Below are 17,806 nucleotides of genomic sequence, written 5' to 3'. Positions count from 1 at the left end.
GCATAAACTGGTTAAGCTGGTCTTTGTCAGTATTAAAATATTTTTTTTGCACTTCTCTCCATAACTGGTGGATCTTACACAACGTCAATAGCAGATTATTTACCAACTAATCGCATAAGATACACGTATTGATGATTCAGTGTATAGCATAAATTTTTTTACAAATGCGGTTGTTTCAAGAGATTGCAAAATCAATTTTTTTTTTTTTTTTTTCAGTTTAACATTGATATCAAGTCCTAATCACATCCTAAAAAAATTTACATTACAAAGAAACATATAATACCGATAACGCCTGAAAACAAAAAACAAAACAAAACAAAAGAAACGCCAAATACCATGAGGATCAAACGTAACTTATTACGACATTTTCATCTCCATATTGCCATTGCTCATACTGTAAATACCTCAGAGCATCGCCTAAAACCCATTCAAGATTCTCAATAGCCACTGGCCTGGCAATCAACCCACCGTAGCCAACAGGCAAAAATGTTCTTTTTCGGTTTTGAGAATCTACAATGACAACGGCGCACATTGCATGCTTGCCTCCAGAAATGGGGTGCAAAGCCCTACACGCCCGTGTCAAATTCGCCCGCGGATCAAAAATTACTGGTACACCAAATTCGTTCCTGAACGGCGGCTGTGTGACGGAAACTGCATAAACCACAGCATCGTACTGTGCTCTAAGGGAATGTGACAAATTACTATAATAGCGTTAGCAACAGTTCCAACCTTAGTATGCAGATAACATACCTCAACGATTTAATGTATAAATCCTGGCCATCTCCATAAAAAGCAAAAATTTTTGGACCAGAAGACTGCCTTAATAGTTGAGACAAGGAAATCCTAAAAGAAACAGTCGAACCGGGCAAAAATGCAAATATACCGTCTACATGGGTAAGTGTGTATGAATCATCAGCTCGCTTAACGTAACTTGGCGGGCTTTGTGCCATGTAACTTTCTCGAGATCGTTTGTGTGGTGAAGGCGGTGTGAGCCTGGGAAAATGCTGCACGATTTGTGGACGTGAAGGTTTTGACTGCGGACAGGATGATGAGCACGATGACCAAGTGCGTTTGTTTGGCGAAGATTGTGTTGGAATGTAATGACGGGAAGAAGAGCAAAACGATGAGGGGGGATTATTAATAATATGGTGATTAACTGGAGCAGTATTTATTGTGCCAACGTCGACATCAATGTCCATTGCAGCAGCAACACCTGACATCACCATTGAAAAATGTTTTCCAAGATAAACAAAAAAAATTTCTCGAGTCAAAAGTCTCAATCCCCGATCGCTCACTGGGGTTGGCGGTTACGTCTGACTATTTATTGCCTTATAAAAAAAAGGCCACGAGGAGATGAAGGTGCATTATGTTGGCAAGCAGAGACCGGCGGGGAACTGTAAACCTGGGAAAAGATCACTTCGCGTGGAGCAGCATATGACCAAAAAATTTTTCGTGATCTGACTTTTATAAAAACTATATAACGTACTACATATTCACGAGGAGCTTAAGCTATAACTGTCAATATTACAGCTGTCATCACAAACTCACAGGCATCAGCGCCAATAAAATTAAAATTATTTAAACGTGTTGCATGCAAGCTTTAATAATATCAAGTAATGTATTTAACTACTATTCACTGGTTTGAGGGCACCCAACTGCAGTTAAAAATTTTATCCGTCGCACCTACATTTCGCCTTGATAAAAAAATGTACTTATTTTTCTTTCTATACATATGCAAGGCTTACATGAAAACTCAAGTAAAATAAAAATGACCTTCATATAAATAGGGTAATGCCATTCATTGGTCACCACGTCCTCTTGACAGATTTGGTTTTGCATTCCCCAAATTTTACTGTTTAGTGTTACACCGTGTTGCCACGGAAACCACTCCGCAGCCGCACCATGTGACATCGAACTAAACTGGCAATTCTCAAATGCCAACTGAAAATTATCAAGAACGCAAATTATCAATGATTAACCCGTATTCATCAGCCTGACGAGCAGTAATGTATTCATTCCTGGAGGTTAATGGTCTCCATTCTTGTTTCTTCCTGACATCTAGATGTGTCAGTTTTGCGTTATGAGTAATTTTGATCAGGTTATCAAACGCATCCGAAAGCTTCAAGCTCGACAAAATATTTGTCACACTCTTCTTAGAAGTCGGTTTTATTACTGGACTAGTAAGAAATGCCACATCAAGCTTTGTTCCGATCTGATTAACGTCGCTTGTGTCACTGCTTATTACTCGCCCTTGAAGATATCTAATAGTCGCTTGAAGAGTTGTGATCTAAACAAAATTAGGTTCGCCAAAATCATAAATTAATTTTCTCAATAATTACCTGTTTATTTAGTAGTTGAACTTCTTCGATGCTTGCCCCTTGAACTTTTTTCTTAAGATTGTTTAATTCTTTACTTGCACTTGCATTAGTTTTAGCTAAATCTGCTAAGCGTATGTTTTCGTGTTTAAGCTTTTCAATCTCAACATTCAGATCTTTTAGCTTGGTTTGTAAACCTTTCTCTGAACTAGACTTAACTAGAAGCTCTCTCTCTGTCTCAGAAAGTTTTTTTATTCGTTCCTGGTTCTTATCCATTTGTGATTCTAATAGTTGAATTTTGATATTTGACTCCTCCACATTTGCATCCTAATCCGGTTACTTTAGATTCAATTAAAACAATATGTCAAACAATACCTTTAGTCTTAGTTGTGTAGCTAACTGCTTCAAATCTTCGTTGAGCTGAACTGTACCAGCTATTACTCGTTTATCTGCACTCTCTTGCTCTCTCAAACCGTCTACTTTGACTAACCATGGAGGTCGGATTGGTTCAAATGCTTGTCTGTCACCAGAAGTTAAAATATCACTCAGATTTCTGGTGCGCTTAGATATCGTATTTATAGCTTCAATTGCTGCACCAAAATACTCATCGCTAGTTTGAAGCTTGTTGCTCGTATTCTGAGCTTCCAGATTCATGATATTAAGCATGTCCGACAATTTAGGCGGCGCAGAAGAACCGACAGTTTTCTCAAACCTCAATGCAACACTGAAGGATAACTGTAATGATTCAGTATTCAAACATATTTGAAAAAAAAAAAAAAAAGGACAAATGATCATACGTTTATTAAATATTTTGCAACGGTATCATTTAAAGTTGTGACTGTTTCTAGATCTTGGCCAAATGTGCTGCAAGAAATAATAAGATGAGATGTAGCTAGTTCATCTATCAATCCAAGTCCATTCGATAACAGAGTTTTCATAGTTCGTAACTTAGAAAGTAATAATTCGCCCTTAGTTTCAAATGCCACAATAGGGTTATTGCTAGGTAACTCCTGATTCAGCTCATTGGTATTATATTCTGAAACTACAAAGTCAATTATATATCTGATTACTAAAATTGAGCTTTCAGTTGTCGTGAACATATTCTGAAAACCGCCCTTAAATGTCTGCATTACCTCCTCATTTTTTTCAGCTAGATTCAGTTTACCATTCAGTAGAGTATGTAAAATTTGCAATACATTCTGGGTCTCGTTTATAAACTCTCGCTCAACAATTTCGTCTTGCTTTATATCCGTAATCAAATTGTCTAACACTAATTCACACTGAGAAACACCTTGCTGCAAAGAACCGTAGTTTTCAAATTCACTAAGGTCACTGACGTACATTTTTACAACAAAACTCTCACATATGACCGAAATAGAGCTTAACTTAATAAGAAGTTCGCAGAGTAAAGCTTTGTTTATAGCCTTTCGCGACGGATCTGACAAAATATCTCGAATCGCCGATAATATAATGGTTGATTTGAATGTAATCCGGCGAAACAACAGCAAGGTCTTAATTGCCTCACGCACAATCGCAAGTGAATCTGGCATATATTCCTATTGCAGGTAAATAAGTTTATCCAATTTTTTTTTTTTTTTTTGAGCTCATACCCGAATGATCGATAAGTGTTCTATTGCTTCCTGGGCTTCCAGCTTTCTTAACTCAAGGTCAATCGTTTTAACCTGACCGCGCAGCGCTGATGCGTGTAACTTTTGGTTTAATTCAAGCATTTCCATTGTTCGGCGATTAATTTCAACATTTGAAATTTCATTTTTCGCATTTTCCGATTTCACTTGTTCCAGGTCACTATTAGGTGTCAGAAAGTTACTCGCTCATTTTTAGACGCAGTACCTACGTTTGAAGAGACGAGACAAGGTCTCTAAATCTACCAACAATATATTCATAATTGGCAGCAGCGTCTTCCATCGATGCAATTTTCTCCCCTTGTTCACGAATAACAAGGTCACGGTAATCTGAAACTGTTAAAATCTAATGCTGCTGTTCGCTCATTATTCTTACCAATATCTTCCTGTAACTGTTTAAAAGCTTCTGCGTGATTGGATTCAAGCTCTTCATTAATTTCTCTAAGAGTTTCGAGATCTTGAATTGTACTTCGTAACTCTTCAATCTGCTCTCCAAGATTCAAATTCTTTACAGTAATCTCTTCTAACATTCGCTCAGCACCATGAGCAAGATCAAGTCGCTGTCTCAAATCTTCAATTATTTCCTCCGCATTTTTCAACTTTGATATTGTAATGTCATATTCCTTTTGAACATTTTGTAATGAATCCACATCTCTTTGCAGTTTATTGATCTCAGCTCTCAAAGACTTCTCAGTCTCATCAGTAGTATCACGTAACATAATTAATGCTTTTTTAAGGCGATCATTCTGTCCTTGAATCTGGCTCCACGTTGACTCATCGCGCTCTTCCGAAGTCCCTTTTTTGAACAATTCATTTTCTTCAGCTAATATTTCTTTTTCTAATATTGACTCTTCTAATTGAAGCTTTAGTAATTTAAAGTCCTCTTGTAAAACTTCGTATTTTTCTTCAGCGACTTCCTTGTCCATTGTAACTATTTCAAATTGATCCGTTCGCTCTCGAACTTCGCGTTCAAGCGCTCCCCTCTGTATCTCTAGCTGGCTCAATTGGGCTTGAAGCTCTTGTTGAGTATCAAACATAGGTTTTATCTTTCCTTCAAGCCTAGCTATAATTCGTTCAAGTTTGTCTCGCTCCTGCGTAAGAGTTTCCATTTCTATCAGGCGGTCGCGATCTTCCATGCGTTTGCGCTCTAACTCGCGCAACCTGTACTTTACATCTTCCAGCTCGGGCATCGTAAAAACAACCTTTCAGGGCATTAATACCGTATCAATATAACATGCGGTGTGAGATAATTAGTCTTTATCCGCAATTAAGGAAAAGAAATAATTGATGAATGTATAATTGATCTAAGAGCTACCTCACCATATATGTTGTATACATACATACACAAGGGTTTTGTGTAATGTTTATAGGCGTTGGCATTCTCCAACTTTGAATGCCAGCAGCAGTTCGGTGCACCCCGAGCAATTCTCATGGAAAAATCCAATGATGGCATAATTTATTCAGAGGCTTCAACTTTATCAGAACCGAATATTCAAGAATTTGACAATAGAAAACTTAGTCGGACTGAACTTTCGCGTCTTTTGTATGAAGTATCATTGCTTTTGGATACGGGACTCAATCAAAAAACGCTGGAAATATGCGTGGAATTAATCTCTAATGGAGTGAATCCTGAATCATTAGCAGTAAGTAATATTTTTTTTTTTAATTATTTATGTATCTCTGACAAATTAGAATGCGATTTTGCTTTTGCAAGCCCGGAAGCAAAAAATTTAAATTACAAATACTATAATTAGTTGAATACTGTAGTTACATCATACATTACATTATAGTTCTATATGCACTTAAAACAAAGAATAAAAAAAAATAATTACCCAATGGTTACATGTTTCTTAGCTTTCAGATAACAAAGAAACATTAGCTCATATCGACTTTATTCTTTACTCCATTCTTTGGCAAGCTGTGCTGTAATAGGCATGGTTCCAATCTTAGGCATGGAAAATCTTGTATAATCTTGAAGGAGACTCAATGCACTTTCTTGTGAATCGTCAACCTCATCATCTAAAATAGTATCAAATATCGACGATGAAGTCGATGATACCGCCACTGTCTCCAACGCCAAATCAGATGCTATTCGTCGTGAGATCCTTTCCTTTCTCACTCTGGCCTTTGGCACAACTGGAAAGTTGTCATCTTCTCCTTTATAGGTTAAGTCAGCTGGGAGAGACCTGACATAAGTACGAATAAATGCGTCATACATGGCCTGCGTATCAATTCCATCGCAATCAAAATATGATGTCAACTGGCCAAATCCAAGGTGATCAACTGTGAAACCACTATCCGACGCAATCGTCAACAGCTCGTTTAAGTTTGCAGAAAGCTCCTCAAGATTGCTTAATACTCCCACTATATTAGTAGAATATCGAGATAAATATCGGGGCCCTGGTCTAAATTTTGCCCTCTTGATATTCATATTTAATTTTTCAGCAATAGCAGAACATTGCTCAGACGCTGCAAATTGACTTGCAATAGTCATCAAATTCTCGTTGTCCTCGTAAAAAATCTTTTTATATATGTAATGAAAATTTACAACCCTTGGCTTTATGGTTTCAGTAAATGCTTCAAAATTTAATGGTTGTCTTTTTGCGCGTTGATTGACTTCAGATGAAAGTTTCATATCCAATGAATTTAGCCTCTCCCCGTCAAGACAATGATAAACCCGTTGTGTAATACTATAATCAATCGAAACCTGTATAAGCGACAAAAATGAACTGTATTTTGTTTCTTCATCAATATCAATCTTATATGATTTAGGAGACACCCGGAAAAGCTCAGGATAGAGCTCATAAGTATTAGCTCCACACGGCACATCTAGGATATAAGGATCATCAAGAGATACTGGCAAATAGTCTTCCATTCGAAATTGAAAACATCTTATGACTGGATCTTGTGAAGAGTACAACAAGATGTTCAGTGTTTCCTCTCTGTTGATAACGGTACACTTCAATGACCTGTCTCCTGAGGACATGTAATGCTTCCAAGCTAAAAGTTCCTTAGCACCCATCCGAAGATCAATCCATTTGATTTCATATGATGTTAAAATTATTAGTTCATTTTCCCGTTCAGGGATTCGTACAACCTGTCTAATTAAGGTTGATGGATGACAGTGGTATGTCATTACCGGACTCTCACTTTGTCGAATATCGTATCCCTGCATTAACTTGCTATTGCTGATAACTAAATTATTTAGATTTGAGCCCCATTGAACTCGACAGAAACTATCCTTTTCATTCTTCGAAAATATCAATCCACCTATTATAGGTGTTGTTTTTTTTCCCTCACTGAAATCAAATAATCCAAAACTTCCATTTTCATCTATTGCTGCAAATTGTTGAAAATACCATGGATTGAAATTAAAGTCTGTAAATCTTTTCGATTGTGATGGTATTCCCGCTATCAAGTCTGCTGAGAGAATAGATGATTGCTTTGATTCGGATCTGCCTAAACCAGCTCGAAAAAATTGTAACTCATGCGCCGTTCTAACACAAAAAACCGTTCCCGAACTCTCCGTTTTCGATGATCCAGCAAACTTGACACCCATTATTGGCTCTCTCATATCCAATACCTTTTCAGCATGTCCAAGAGTCGGAACATCTAAATGTAGCCCTTTAGGTGAATCAAACTGAAATGAATCCTCAGATATTGCTCCAATATTAATTATATTCCCTTGTGGCCCATTTACATAAACATATGCACCCTTTCGCCTGCCAGAAATGTAGTCTGTAGCCATACCAAAACTAAGAAGACCTTCACGAACTGGATCAACCAAAGGAAGAGGTTGAAAGTTCACCAGTGACTGCGAAGCTTGATACAATACATTGCTTGGAACAAACTGGTCAGGTAATATTCGATTCTAATAGTTTAGTTGGTTAGAAAATCACTCAATTTAAGAAAACTTGTCACTCACAATTTGCCTTCTTGAAAATGCGAGTTGAAACGGACTTTCCTTGGAGATTTCGGATCTTGTTCCCTGAACTATGACTTTTTCTAATTCAGTCGGAAAAAACTTTATGCCTAAATATTTGTAAGTAACGTTTAATAACATTCGTTGAAATCTCTATACCTTTTCCCTGCAGCCTTGAAAAAACCCAGTTGCGGTTTTCGCCAACCCCGGGGGCAAATAAAGCAGCACCATTATGGCCATATTCCAGCTTGACGCGATGAGTAGCATCTACTGGCCACATTGAGCTTCAGCACATCTCATTGAAAAGATCGTTTGAATATTGTGTAGGTACCGTATATTATATATTGATATTGATAAGTTAGAAAATCAGTTGCGCAACGTTACAATTTTTTTTGTAATTAAATTTTAAGCTGAACGTATTTTGGCTACAAAAATACCGCGATTCTACAAATAAACTGATTGAAGCGTTCTCAGGAGGTGTGACCAATTTAGTAACTAGGATAATCATATAAATAAAAACGGTACACAATTACGAGTTAAACTTCATCCTGTAAACTGCTGTCGTAGACCATGGACTCAGTTGAGTGCCGTAATTCATAAAGTAATGTTCCAGGCTGGTCAGCCCAATCTAGCGCATCGTAGACATTCTCGCCAGCGTCATCAAGTAGGACCCTAGCATGAGTCTTTCTATCCAAAATTACCCATTCCTTCGCGGCAACAAGTTGCCAAAACGCTGCCTTTCGCCTTCTATTTCCCCAAAGTTGTGAACCCTGACCTTTCCGGGTTAAATAACATGCACTCATGCGTTCGAGTAGCAATGCATGTGTAGTTTTTGTGACGGCTTGATTCTCTTTTAACGTTTTCATGAGCCATTTGGCAGCATCATCTGCTGCGCCTCCCCCCCGAGACCTTAGTAATTCAGCCACAATCAACCCTGCTCTTAGCGCATATGAATGTTGTCCTGACCTGTTTATATAAGAAAACAATGCGCCATCTAGCAGCGGCTCAAGAATTTCTAGTCTGGTTCTAGAGCTAAGCGGCGTACCCGTTAATATTAAACTAGCGGCCGTGAATTCCTATAAACATCGATTATTACGAATGTCCACCCATTCAATATAGCATAATAAAGCTTACTTGTGAGCCTGCAAGAAATTTCCAAGCCTTATCATTTAGAAAGTCTTTTCGAAGTAATTCGTAAATATTATGTGCAAGTTTCCAATCTCGGAGCATAAATGCAAAATCGGCCAATTTTCGCAATTGCCATTCTGACGTCTGATAACCGTAATAACCAGCAACGTAATCATAATTTCCCGAGACTGCTTGCCCTCCAGATTTATTGGTAGATCCAAGAAACCTGCGAGACGCTGAAAAAAGCCTTCCAGCTATACCGCGTCTGTTAGCAGCTACTTGTTCGTTCCAATTGCTAATACATCTTTCCATAAATGGTACAAGATGTTGCACCACAAATTCTTTAATAAAATTCTGAATGCTTGTTACATCACTACTAAAAATGTATTTAACCTTTGTATGGGCTTTAAGTATTTCAACTTCTTCTAATGCTGAAATCCAATGCGAGGGAGTCACAGCATGTATTGGCTCTTCAGCAGAAAGATTAGCAACTTTTGATCTCACTCTAATCATAGCGCACTGAAACCCGAAGTGTCGTTTCATCCGCTCAAATATAGCGATTGATCTTAAAATTAGACATCATAATCCAAAAATTTTCTTAGCAAAAGTCAACTTACTTTTCCAATTCGTCTTGATCTTCATCGTGCACGTACAAATAGAAACGCATGAAATCTTTGCTCATGTATGGAGGAAACGAAACATCATTGCCTGTTTTGTACAGATTAGAAAGTGTCTCTAAAGGATTTGCATTCCTCGATGAAACTGCAATAACACTTGCAACAGGATGCTGAAATGTTTCATGTGGAGATATAGGAGGCGAAGCTAGAAGTCGTTGTAAAAATTTGTAATATAGGGAATCGTGAGCTGCATTCGGAGGAACAGACGCATCGTTAAGTAAATATTGTGGGCCCTTTTCCAAGCATAAGCTCAGCAACACATCGATATCTGCTGGTTCAAATGCTGGCGGATATTTTCTACTTAATGGCACGTTTGGAGATAAAAAGTCAGGTAGGTTGTTGGGAGCAGTTGGAGAAATAAATCTAATGCTGAAATTGTCATATTGATTGCTCTGACCACTTCCATAATCCCTTATTGTAACTATTCCAGGAACCAAATCACCAAATGGTTTTAACAATTCCAATATTGAAGGAAACCCTTTGTCCTTTGCTATTTTATCCACATCTTCTGATGCTAGCACCGATATTCTGGGTGAGTACGACTGAGCAATTAAGGTGGGGATGGCTGACAGATGAGAAGGCGACACGCCATTATTGGGAGATAGAGGTGTGTTATGTTGTTGCACATGACCTGGTATAATAGAGGAAAGCGATATTGAAAGTGATGAAGATGTATTGGATGATGCCACTGAGCTTCTTACGGCCCGAGAATTGGGTGGACCGCGGGACCTCTCCCGTCCAGAAGTGAAATTACCCGATTGAGAAGCCATACAATCAAAACCTGATTAAACTAGAGAATATACATCTGTAGGAGCTCTGCATCACCCATCTCTCAATGATAATTTGTCTCTTGAGGTTAGTTATGCACAGTGTGTGGCTGGCTTAAAAATGACCACCAAATTATATAAGCCATGTACTAATAGTTAGTTAATTAACTAGTTAATAAAAGCGTTCACTACAACCAACCAAACGTCAATTTTTTATAATTAATCACCGATCTTATGATTTATTTTAAATCAAGTTTTTTATTGTTTACAAATTGCGCTTTAAGCATGAATTTTTTCAATGAATTTGACATAACATCAAGTGAAAGACGGGTTGTCATGGAGTTGGTTCATTGCATAGCGATCTCTACGCATAACTAATCGAACTTTTATAAGCTTGAAGTTAGACTTTTGAAAATTGACAAGTCACAAATAAAGAGTTCTCAAGGCAAACCTTTTGGATCATATCATGCTAGCAGAAAATTTTCACATAATTGAGAAGAGCTTATCGGAATATCTCCAACTATTTTCTTTTCGCATATTTACATGCTATGCCCATATAATTAATTTTTGAAGTTTACCGAACAAAAACAATTAGTCCAAACTTATATACACTATTTCATGATAAAATTTACAATTAGTTAATCTTCTTCTTCGTCTTCCACAGTCTGTATCAGTTTTGTCTTTCCTGCTTCGATTTCCACCTCCACAGCACGTTTAAACTTCTCTTTGTCCTCAGCGAACTCTAGTAAAAATTCCAACTCCATTTCATGAACCCTGTTGCCTAATATTACCAAGGAATGCAGCGGCTCTCCGCTATCTATGTTTGCAAGCTCTGACAACGTGGCCGATACTAATTTCTGCTGAGGCGATCCCAATCGCGATATTGAAACACATGGGGTATCAACCCCATAAACATCTTCTTTTCGTAGATCCTCAATATCTAACAGCTGCAAGGCAGCAGTTTCAATATTCATATATCTCGGCGGTTCATAAATCTTTCGCCCGCGAGCCATATTTTCAAAACTCTGCTCTTTAACCTTGATGTCAAGCAAAACTAAAGTATGAAGTCCTATTTGTCGGTTTTCCTTAATCCTGTCATAAAAGCTATCTGGTTTCCAGTTATCCGTGAAAAAAACAAGCGAGACAGTTTGGCCAAAGTTATAGAGCTGTAAACCACATGCACCAACAGCATTCATCACTGAGGCGTTGTGAATAGTTTTAATTTCTATTCCCAATGAACGCGCCCGAAGTAAAAGATCGGTATGAGTAGTAGCACTTGCAGGTTAGTTTTGCAAGTATGGGAAACAAAAACATTTTCTTACCCAAATGGATCTCCCACCACCAAGAATGCAACGTCGACTTTATCTGCATCCTCCAAAATTGTGTCGCTAAAACTTTCAACAAGTTCTCTGTCTGCCAAAATGACTTCACAACCATAAAGCTCTTCCTATTGGTTGATTTAGTTAGTTGCAAACACAAACAATGAAAATTAACATACCAAGTCTTCTTTGGACGCTGCCATCAAGATCGAGGTGTAAGCTTCGAGATACACACGAGTGCATTGTTTAACAGCTTTTAAACCAGCCACGGTTATGTCTTCCACAGAGGAAAGACCTAATCCAATTAAATATAACATCCTCTCACTCTATTCAATAGTGCTTCAAGGTTTATACTCTGTCTTCACATTGTCTGGTCAAATATAAAAAATCTAGGGCCGGGTAATCTATAAAGCGTAAATATTTGTTTGATTCCCGCAATATATCTTGTAATCGGACCTACCAGAATTAGTCTGAAAAGATAACAAGTTTGCCGAGCAGCAACCCAAGCTTACTCACCTTAGCGGGTACAGTGCCACAGTGGTGCTGGTACTGGGTACCCCGTTAGAAAAACCATAGAACTGAGCAAGCACGCTGTTGTACATTATGCAATCCATCGTAGAGTATTACAATAACCGGTATGTCACATTGCACGGCACTGGCAGCCTGTTATTATTGAATCTATTCAATCTATCTATACAATACCTGTTATGTTCAATCCGTCAGCTTATAATTAGATGGCCATCAGGCATAGAGGGAAGCTTTCCTTTTAATGCTACTTGGTCTTTACAAGACAACCATATTCTTCTGTGTACGCACGTGCACTACCTGTTTACAGGGTCGGAGATATATCAAATTTTTTTCATTCAAAACTTCATTTATTACAAGATTTGTTAATATATAAAATTTATAAACATTATACCCAATATACTACTCTAAAAAAAATAGTAGAGAGGTAACTCACCATATCTTCCATATTTAACTTCAAAAAAATTTGCTTAGTCATATATTAGGTAATTCTATTTAGTGCTTTATAAGAAACACAATTACTTATTTTTTAAATACTATTCCTTGTGGCCCAATGGCAAGGCGTTCGCCTACGATATAAACTGGTCACAGCGAAAGATTCCAGGTTCGACCCCTGGCAAGGAAGTTTATTTTTTTAAAGAAAGTTTATTTTTTTTAAAGAAAGTTTATTATTTTTTGAAAATTGTTTGACGTAATAGTTATACATTTTTAATTATAAGTACAATAATATTTTTTTTTGTGCGTCATTGGGAATTGTATAAAATGACTTACATTTATATTAACGAGTTTGGATTAATTCACCGCCCGCTCCTCCATCCATCTTATCCAACCATCTGTGTTTACTCTAGCCACACTTCCGTCAATCACGGTGATCTCACTTTCTAAATCCTCTAATTTGAGCTGTTTATCATGATCACCAGGCCATTCTGCATCATCAACTTCCTCATTTTCGTTTTGACCTTGCTTTTCCCCTCCAACTTTTCCGACAGATTTAGCTCGCGATTTGCGAATTTTATCCAATTCGGTTTCAAAAAGGCTGCGCAGACGCTTGGCAGGAACAGCAGTGAATAATTCTGATTTGTTCGCAGCAACGAGAATATCAATACCGCCTCGGGTCTTTTCGGTTATCTGCAAAACGTCATATAAATACTCGGCCGCTTCGCGTAGTTTCTCGGGCCGTGACACGGCACCGGCATCGATAACAAATACAACACCCTTTGCAGTTTTGGCAGCTTGAGCTATACGTAGTGCATCAAAAAATCCATGGCGTAGTTTTTGGTGTCCAGGAGTATCAATTAAAATAAATGGCTTGGCTGTGTCGGGAACCGATGGAAGCCTAAAATGAGTGGTAACGTTTTGCTCAATTGATGGAACGGTGTCTGCTTTCTTGCCGTAATGTATCTAAAATAGTTAAAATCAACATGGTTCATTGATAAAGTATTGACTCACTAAAGTAAACAAAGAAGTCTTTCCAGCGCTAGACGGGCCAGCAATAATAAATGAGGGACCGCCAGCAGCAACCCCCGCAGTCTTTCGAAATATGAATTCATACACAAAATAAACAACAATTATTAGTGCTAATATAACGAGCACCCCCACAAAAAAATTGCTGCTGGTAGGTGAGACCTGTTCAACTGGTACTAGCTCAATCTTATCTGAACTGCCACTCATGATTCAGATGTTGTTTTCAAGCTTAAAAAGTTATGACCAATATTTAACTAGCAATAATTAACTAAGTATAATAAATGTCTATAACTATGACCAAATGTAACTATAAATAAATCTGATGCGTTAACTTATAAACAATGCAAACTGGATTGATCCAAAAGCTCAACGAGACAAATCGCAACCAAAGTTCACGTGATAATTAATGCAAATCAACGCTTACGTTATCCAGAGAAAAATGACATAAATTGCATTTTAAATATCTAGTAATACAAAAAAATCCCACCCTCAATTAATACCACCAAACGTAATAATACAAAGTAAAACAACTGCAAACAAAATACAAATATATGCGTGACTTATAAACAAACAACTGATCAACAACTAATTATTGCGTCCAGTTGCCTCCAGAACAACATTTATCGTAGTACTGACGACCCAAAGAGAAACACTAGCGAAACCTATTGCTCGAGTCATTTTCCATCCATTAAGTGGGACCCAGATTAAAAACAATATTAAGTTAATTAGTAATGAAGTAGCAGTAACTACAAGTGAGTACGCAATGTCAAGATGATATGATGGAACGGATCCATCTGATGCAGTACGTGGCAATGTAAGCACACCTGAGATCCCAATACCGAGAAGAATATTAAGCATAGGGCTTCCAAAGCAAGCACTAATTGCCATCATGGGATATCCCATTTTGGCTACGGTAATGTTTGAAATAAAATCACCCAATGAGTTTCCCTATAAATTCTTGTTAGAAAATGACAATGAATTTTTCACAGAGAAAAACTTACCAACGCAAATACAGTAAGACCTAAAACTGCATCGCTAATTCCAAAAATTATTCCAAAAGCTTTGAGAAGGCCAACAACTTCAACGGCTACTGCAGATATCCATGAAATACTAACAATAAAGCCAATAAAACACAGAATGGGAAGAAGTTTGATTGGCGCCTTGTGGGACTCAGTGAAATACATCACCACGAGTAATGTAACTAGCCCACCAAAAAAAGTATAGAAGCAATCCCTAACAAAGTCGTCGCTATCAAAAAAATTTGTAGACATGACAGATAGTGGGCCAAAAATGCACTGAAGCCCAACTAGCCACTTACTCCAACCCTTTAGCCTTTGCCGTACGTCACTGATGCCATCGCGATCATCGTCTGAACGATGAAGTAAAGTAGAGTTCGTATACTCACTTTCAGGATCAAATTGACTAACATCCACATTGTCGTCTTTCATTTCAATAACCGGAACAGTAACTGTAAGAAGCAGTACTGAAGGAACAGCCAAAATACTTATGACCTTGTTTAAACTTGTTTTCTCTGACATATCAGTTATTGTAGGGAACAAAGTTTTCTGAATAACGTAAGGTCGCGGAATACAACACCACCTTGACCATGTGAAATCACTACCAGCAATGTATGAAGAATCGTGTTCAGATATATCAGACAATAAATCATGCCGCCTATCTAAATCAGGAACGTCTAGATGATCGCCGCTTGCTGAAACATTTCCTTGAAGTTGCTGATTCCCATCCTGATCATTAAAAGAAATCAAATCCGCTTCCTCGATTCGACTACTTGATTCAGAAAATGAAGGATGTGGATGTGTTACTGCATCCGACTGAAAAGCCAAAAAGCGATCAAATGGCGAAGGCGAACGAGATTGCCTAATTAATGTGCTTCCAGTCCTTGTATGAGCTCTACGACCAATTCGAACATTTGGAGACAGGGCTCTGCTCGATGCATTGGTTTGGATAGAGTTGGAGCGTGAACGGTTAGGGCCCAGTAATGATTGTCTGAGCTGATAATTAGGCATATCTGGCTGCTGTCGAAGAGAGGGAGCGGAAAACGTTATTGTTGGACTTTGAGAACCATATGGCAATTGAGTAAATGACCCGTCATTTTGAATATCAGAAATAAGCAAGGTAGGAGGTCGAGAGGTTGACTGTATCGAAGGCGAAGGGGATATTGAAGATAAAATCGACGGTGATAACGTAGCACTTCCACCGGAATACCTTAAATCCGTAGCCGAATGAGACCTGTTTGGACCATCTAAAAATGAATTCTCTTGAAAAACTAATCGTCTATTATTAAATGTTCGCAGCCCATAAGTGCTATCAACACTAGTTCGATGAGAATGGCGTAAAATATGCGAATGTGAGTGGTGATGTTGATGATGCTGACGTGCACGGGATTTCGAGACTTCCGAATTCATATTTAACAATCCATGACTTACGGAACGTCTATGACGTAGAACGCGGCGGGTATCTTCCTCTTTGTGCTCCCTAATAGGATTGCGACCACGCTGAACAGCTGAATGTAATTCAAGAGCACCAATTAAAGACGGTCTAATAGGAGCGGAGGTTGCTAGATTGGGTGACTCGCTATAACTGTTACCGTTATAACTGGTATTGTTGGCCCACGGTCTTTGAAGTCGCATCGTCTGCTGGATCTCCATATACGTGCTATGATCAGCAGATTGTTCAATATCAATGTCAGAAGAAGATCTTGAAAGCAATGAAGATGGTTCACCACTTTCAGTGTCGGCACTGTTAAAAACATCGGAATAATACGACGGAGGTGGCTCCATCGATTCATAGCTAGATAACGATGGTGTTTGTTCTAAAGAAGGTTGGGAGGTAGCCGTAAGAAAACGTTCATGCTCAAGTCTGATGCGACCAGGACGGGTGGTAAACCAATGCCACCATACAACAAATGAGACGTACAAGACGTAGAACAGCACCATGGCAACGCATTCCCATTGAACGATAACCCCGTCCGCAAGACAATACATTGCTAGCGCAACTGCTAAAATAAAAAAAGAAAGGTCTCTCGTAAATGGAAGCCAATCTACCGTAAATGGACATATTATGGCCATTGAACCTGCGACGATAGAAATAATAAAAGAGGCAGCACCGATTAACTCTCCGACAGCTAGTGACCCACTTCCGACTTTCATGGCAGCATAAGTAGAAAATACGTCAGGAGAACCATTACCCAAGGCCAAAAACGTAACTCCAGCGAGATTTTCTGATAATCCGAATAGACGTGACATGGTATTCAGGTTGGGGCAGAGGAAGTCACTGGCGGTTATTCCAATCGTTGTAAAAAGAGCAATTAACCAAACCGTCATTGTTACAAATATAAGCGATTGCATACGTGTAGGAGTGCAATAATAAAATCGAATGTAGTTAAAAAAGCCAAGCTCGTCATCAGAGCAATAGGTTTTGACAAATTGACATTGCTCTTTGGTTGAGACGTGAAGCACATCAGTGCACTATAAAAATGAGTCAATCCTAAGTGAACAGTTAAAAATCATTAAATTACCTTTAGTCCATCCTCACCGGCAGCAAAAGAGAAAAGCTCGTACGGGGATTTTCTCATTTGCCGAAGAGGTCGGGGTGCCAAAAGCCCGGTGCTCATCGGCGATGCGATATCTGCGGTGACAACGCAAGCACACGTTATCATGACGATTAACAGACCATTGAGCCAGATTGGCCGTGGAATCCACGACAAGCGACTCATTGGCCTGAAAGATGAAAATGTCAGGAATACGGAAAAAAAAAATAAATAATTAATCAATACATGTATGTATATATGATATTTTTTTTTATCGTCGAGATGACGTTCTACTACATATTGACTCTCACGTCCGGCGCGTCGCGCTGAAAGTTTATTTTAGCCAAAACACCATACAGGTAATCATCACTTCACGCTTATATTCATTCACACTTGACTTAAATAATGCTAACATGCATGATATGGTAGGTTACTATGTACGTACGGTTGATCTTTTAATGATGCCTATATTAATTTTTCATTCCTTAACTTGCAA

At 38.3% G+C, this 17,806-nt stretch overlaps 8 protein-coding genes and 1 non-coding gene across 9 annotated transcripts; 2 read left to right on the top strand and 7 right to left on the bottom strand.

The window, feature by feature from the left end:
* Positions 1-343: 343 nt before the first annotated feature.
* V1514DRAFT_274632 (uncharacterized protein) lies at positions 344-1,199 on the bottom strand (the record flags this gene model as incomplete). The annotated part of the gene is made up of 2 exons (XM_066924862.1): positions 344-701; positions 751-1,199. The coding sequence occupies 2 exons, from the start codon at positions 1,197-1,199 to the stop codon at positions 344-346; spliced, it is 807 nt and encodes a 268-aa protein (XP_066786009.1).
* A 445-nt stretch (positions 1,200-1,644) lies between these two features.
* Positions 1,645-5,148, bottom strand: V1514DRAFT_357187 (dynein associated protein-domain-containing protein; the record flags this gene model as incomplete). The annotated part of the gene is made up of 7 exons (XM_066929657.1): positions 1,645-2,287; positions 2,340-2,642; positions 2,691-3,050; positions 3,113-3,871; positions 3,926-4,121; positions 4,171-4,288; positions 4,335-5,148. The coding sequence occupies 7 exons, from the start codon at positions 5,146-5,148 to the stop codon at positions 1,952-1,954; spliced, it is 2,886 nt and encodes a 961-aa protein (XP_066786008.1). The 3' UTR covers positions 1,645-1,951.
* Positions 5,149-5,388: 240 nt separating this feature from the next.
* Positions 5,389-5,692, top strand: V1514DRAFT_317585 (mitotic-spindle organizing gamma-tubulin ring associated-domain-containing protein; the record flags this gene model as incomplete). Its single annotated transcript, XM_066925847.1, has 2 exons — positions 5,389-5,601; positions 5,651-5,692. 2 exons carry the CDS (start codon positions 5,389-5,391, stop codon positions 5,690-5,692), a joined length of 255 nt encoding a protein of 84 aa, XP_066786007.1.
* An 88-nt stretch (positions 5,693-5,780) lies between these two features.
* Positions 5,781-8,245, bottom strand: V1514DRAFT_69915 (RNA polymerase I-specific transcription initiation factor RRN6-like protein). Its single transcript, XM_066930116.1, has 3 exons — positions 8,040-8,245; positions 7,884-7,990; positions 5,781-7,829 (listed from the first exon to the last, which is right to left on the bottom strand). The coding sequence occupies exons 1-3, from the start codon at positions 8,158-8,160 to the stop codon at positions 5,850-5,852; spliced, it is 2,208 nt and encodes a 735-aa protein (XP_066786006.1). The 5' UTR covers positions 8,161-8,245; the 3' UTR covers positions 5,781-5,849.
* A 171-nt stretch (positions 8,246-8,416) lies between these two features.
* On the bottom strand, positions 8,417-10,455 carry V1514DRAFT_340451 (ER-golgi trafficking TRAPP I complex 85 kDa subunit-domain-containing protein; the record flags this gene model as incomplete). Its single annotated transcript, XM_066929024.1, has 3 exons — positions 8,417-8,956; positions 9,015-9,573; positions 9,626-10,455. The coding sequence occupies 3 exons, from the start codon at positions 10,453-10,455 to the stop codon at positions 8,417-8,419; spliced, it is 1,929 nt and encodes a 642-aa protein (XP_066786005.1).
* A 519-nt stretch (positions 10,456-10,974) lies between these two features.
* V1514DRAFT_324289 (tetrapyrrole methylase) lies at positions 10,975-12,344 on the bottom strand. The gene is made up of 4 exons (XM_066926395.1): positions 12,288-12,344; positions 11,951-12,175; positions 11,775-11,899; positions 10,975-11,727 (listed from the first exon to the last, which is right to left on the bottom strand). Exons 2-4 carry the CDS (start codon positions 12,086-12,088, stop codon positions 11,091-11,093), a joined length of 900 nt encoding a protein of 299 aa, XP_066786004.1. The 5' UTR covers positions 12,089-12,175; positions 12,288-12,344; the 3' UTR covers positions 10,975-11,090.
* A 491-nt stretch (positions 12,345-12,835) lies between these two features.
* V1514DRAFT_t6 lies at positions 12,836-12,921 on the top strand. Its single transcript has one exon. It is a non-coding gene; the product is annotated as a tRNA-Arg (tRNA).
* A 61-nt stretch (positions 12,922-12,982) lies between these two features.
* On the bottom strand, positions 12,983-14,119 carry V1514DRAFT_288273 (signal recognition particle receptor beta subunit-domain-containing protein). The gene is made up of 2 exons (XM_066925245.1): positions 13,746-14,119; positions 12,983-13,697 (listed from the first exon to the last, which is right to left on the bottom strand). The coding sequence occupies exons 1-2, from the start codon at positions 13,965-13,967 to the stop codon at positions 13,089-13,091; spliced, it is 831 nt and encodes a 276-aa protein (XP_066786003.1). The 5' UTR covers positions 13,968-14,119; the 3' UTR covers positions 12,983-13,088.
* Positions 14,120-14,210: 91 nt separating this feature from the next.
* On the bottom strand, positions 14,211-17,649 carry V1514DRAFT_324285 (Sodium/calcium exchanger protein-domain-containing protein). The gene is made up of 3 exons (XM_066926394.1): positions 17,299-17,649; positions 14,762-17,248; positions 14,211-14,708 (listed from the first exon to the last, which is right to left on the bottom strand). The coding sequence occupies exons 1-3, from the start codon at positions 17,494-17,496 to the stop codon at positions 14,346-14,348; spliced, it is 3,048 nt and encodes a 1,015-aa protein (XP_066786002.1). The 5' UTR covers positions 17,497-17,649; the 3' UTR covers positions 14,211-14,345.
* Positions 17,650-17,806: the final 157 nt, after the last annotated feature.

Source organism: Lipomyces japonicus (assembly GCF_038497905.1).
Source record: "Lipomyces japonicus strain CBS 7319 unplaced genomic scaffold V1514scaffold_2, whole genome shotgun sequence".
NCBI lineage: Eukaryota > Fungi > Ascomycota > Lipomycetes > Lipomycetales > Lipomycetaceae > Lipomyces > Lipomyces japonicus.
This window is presented reverse-complemented; position numbering and strand designations above follow the sequence as displayed.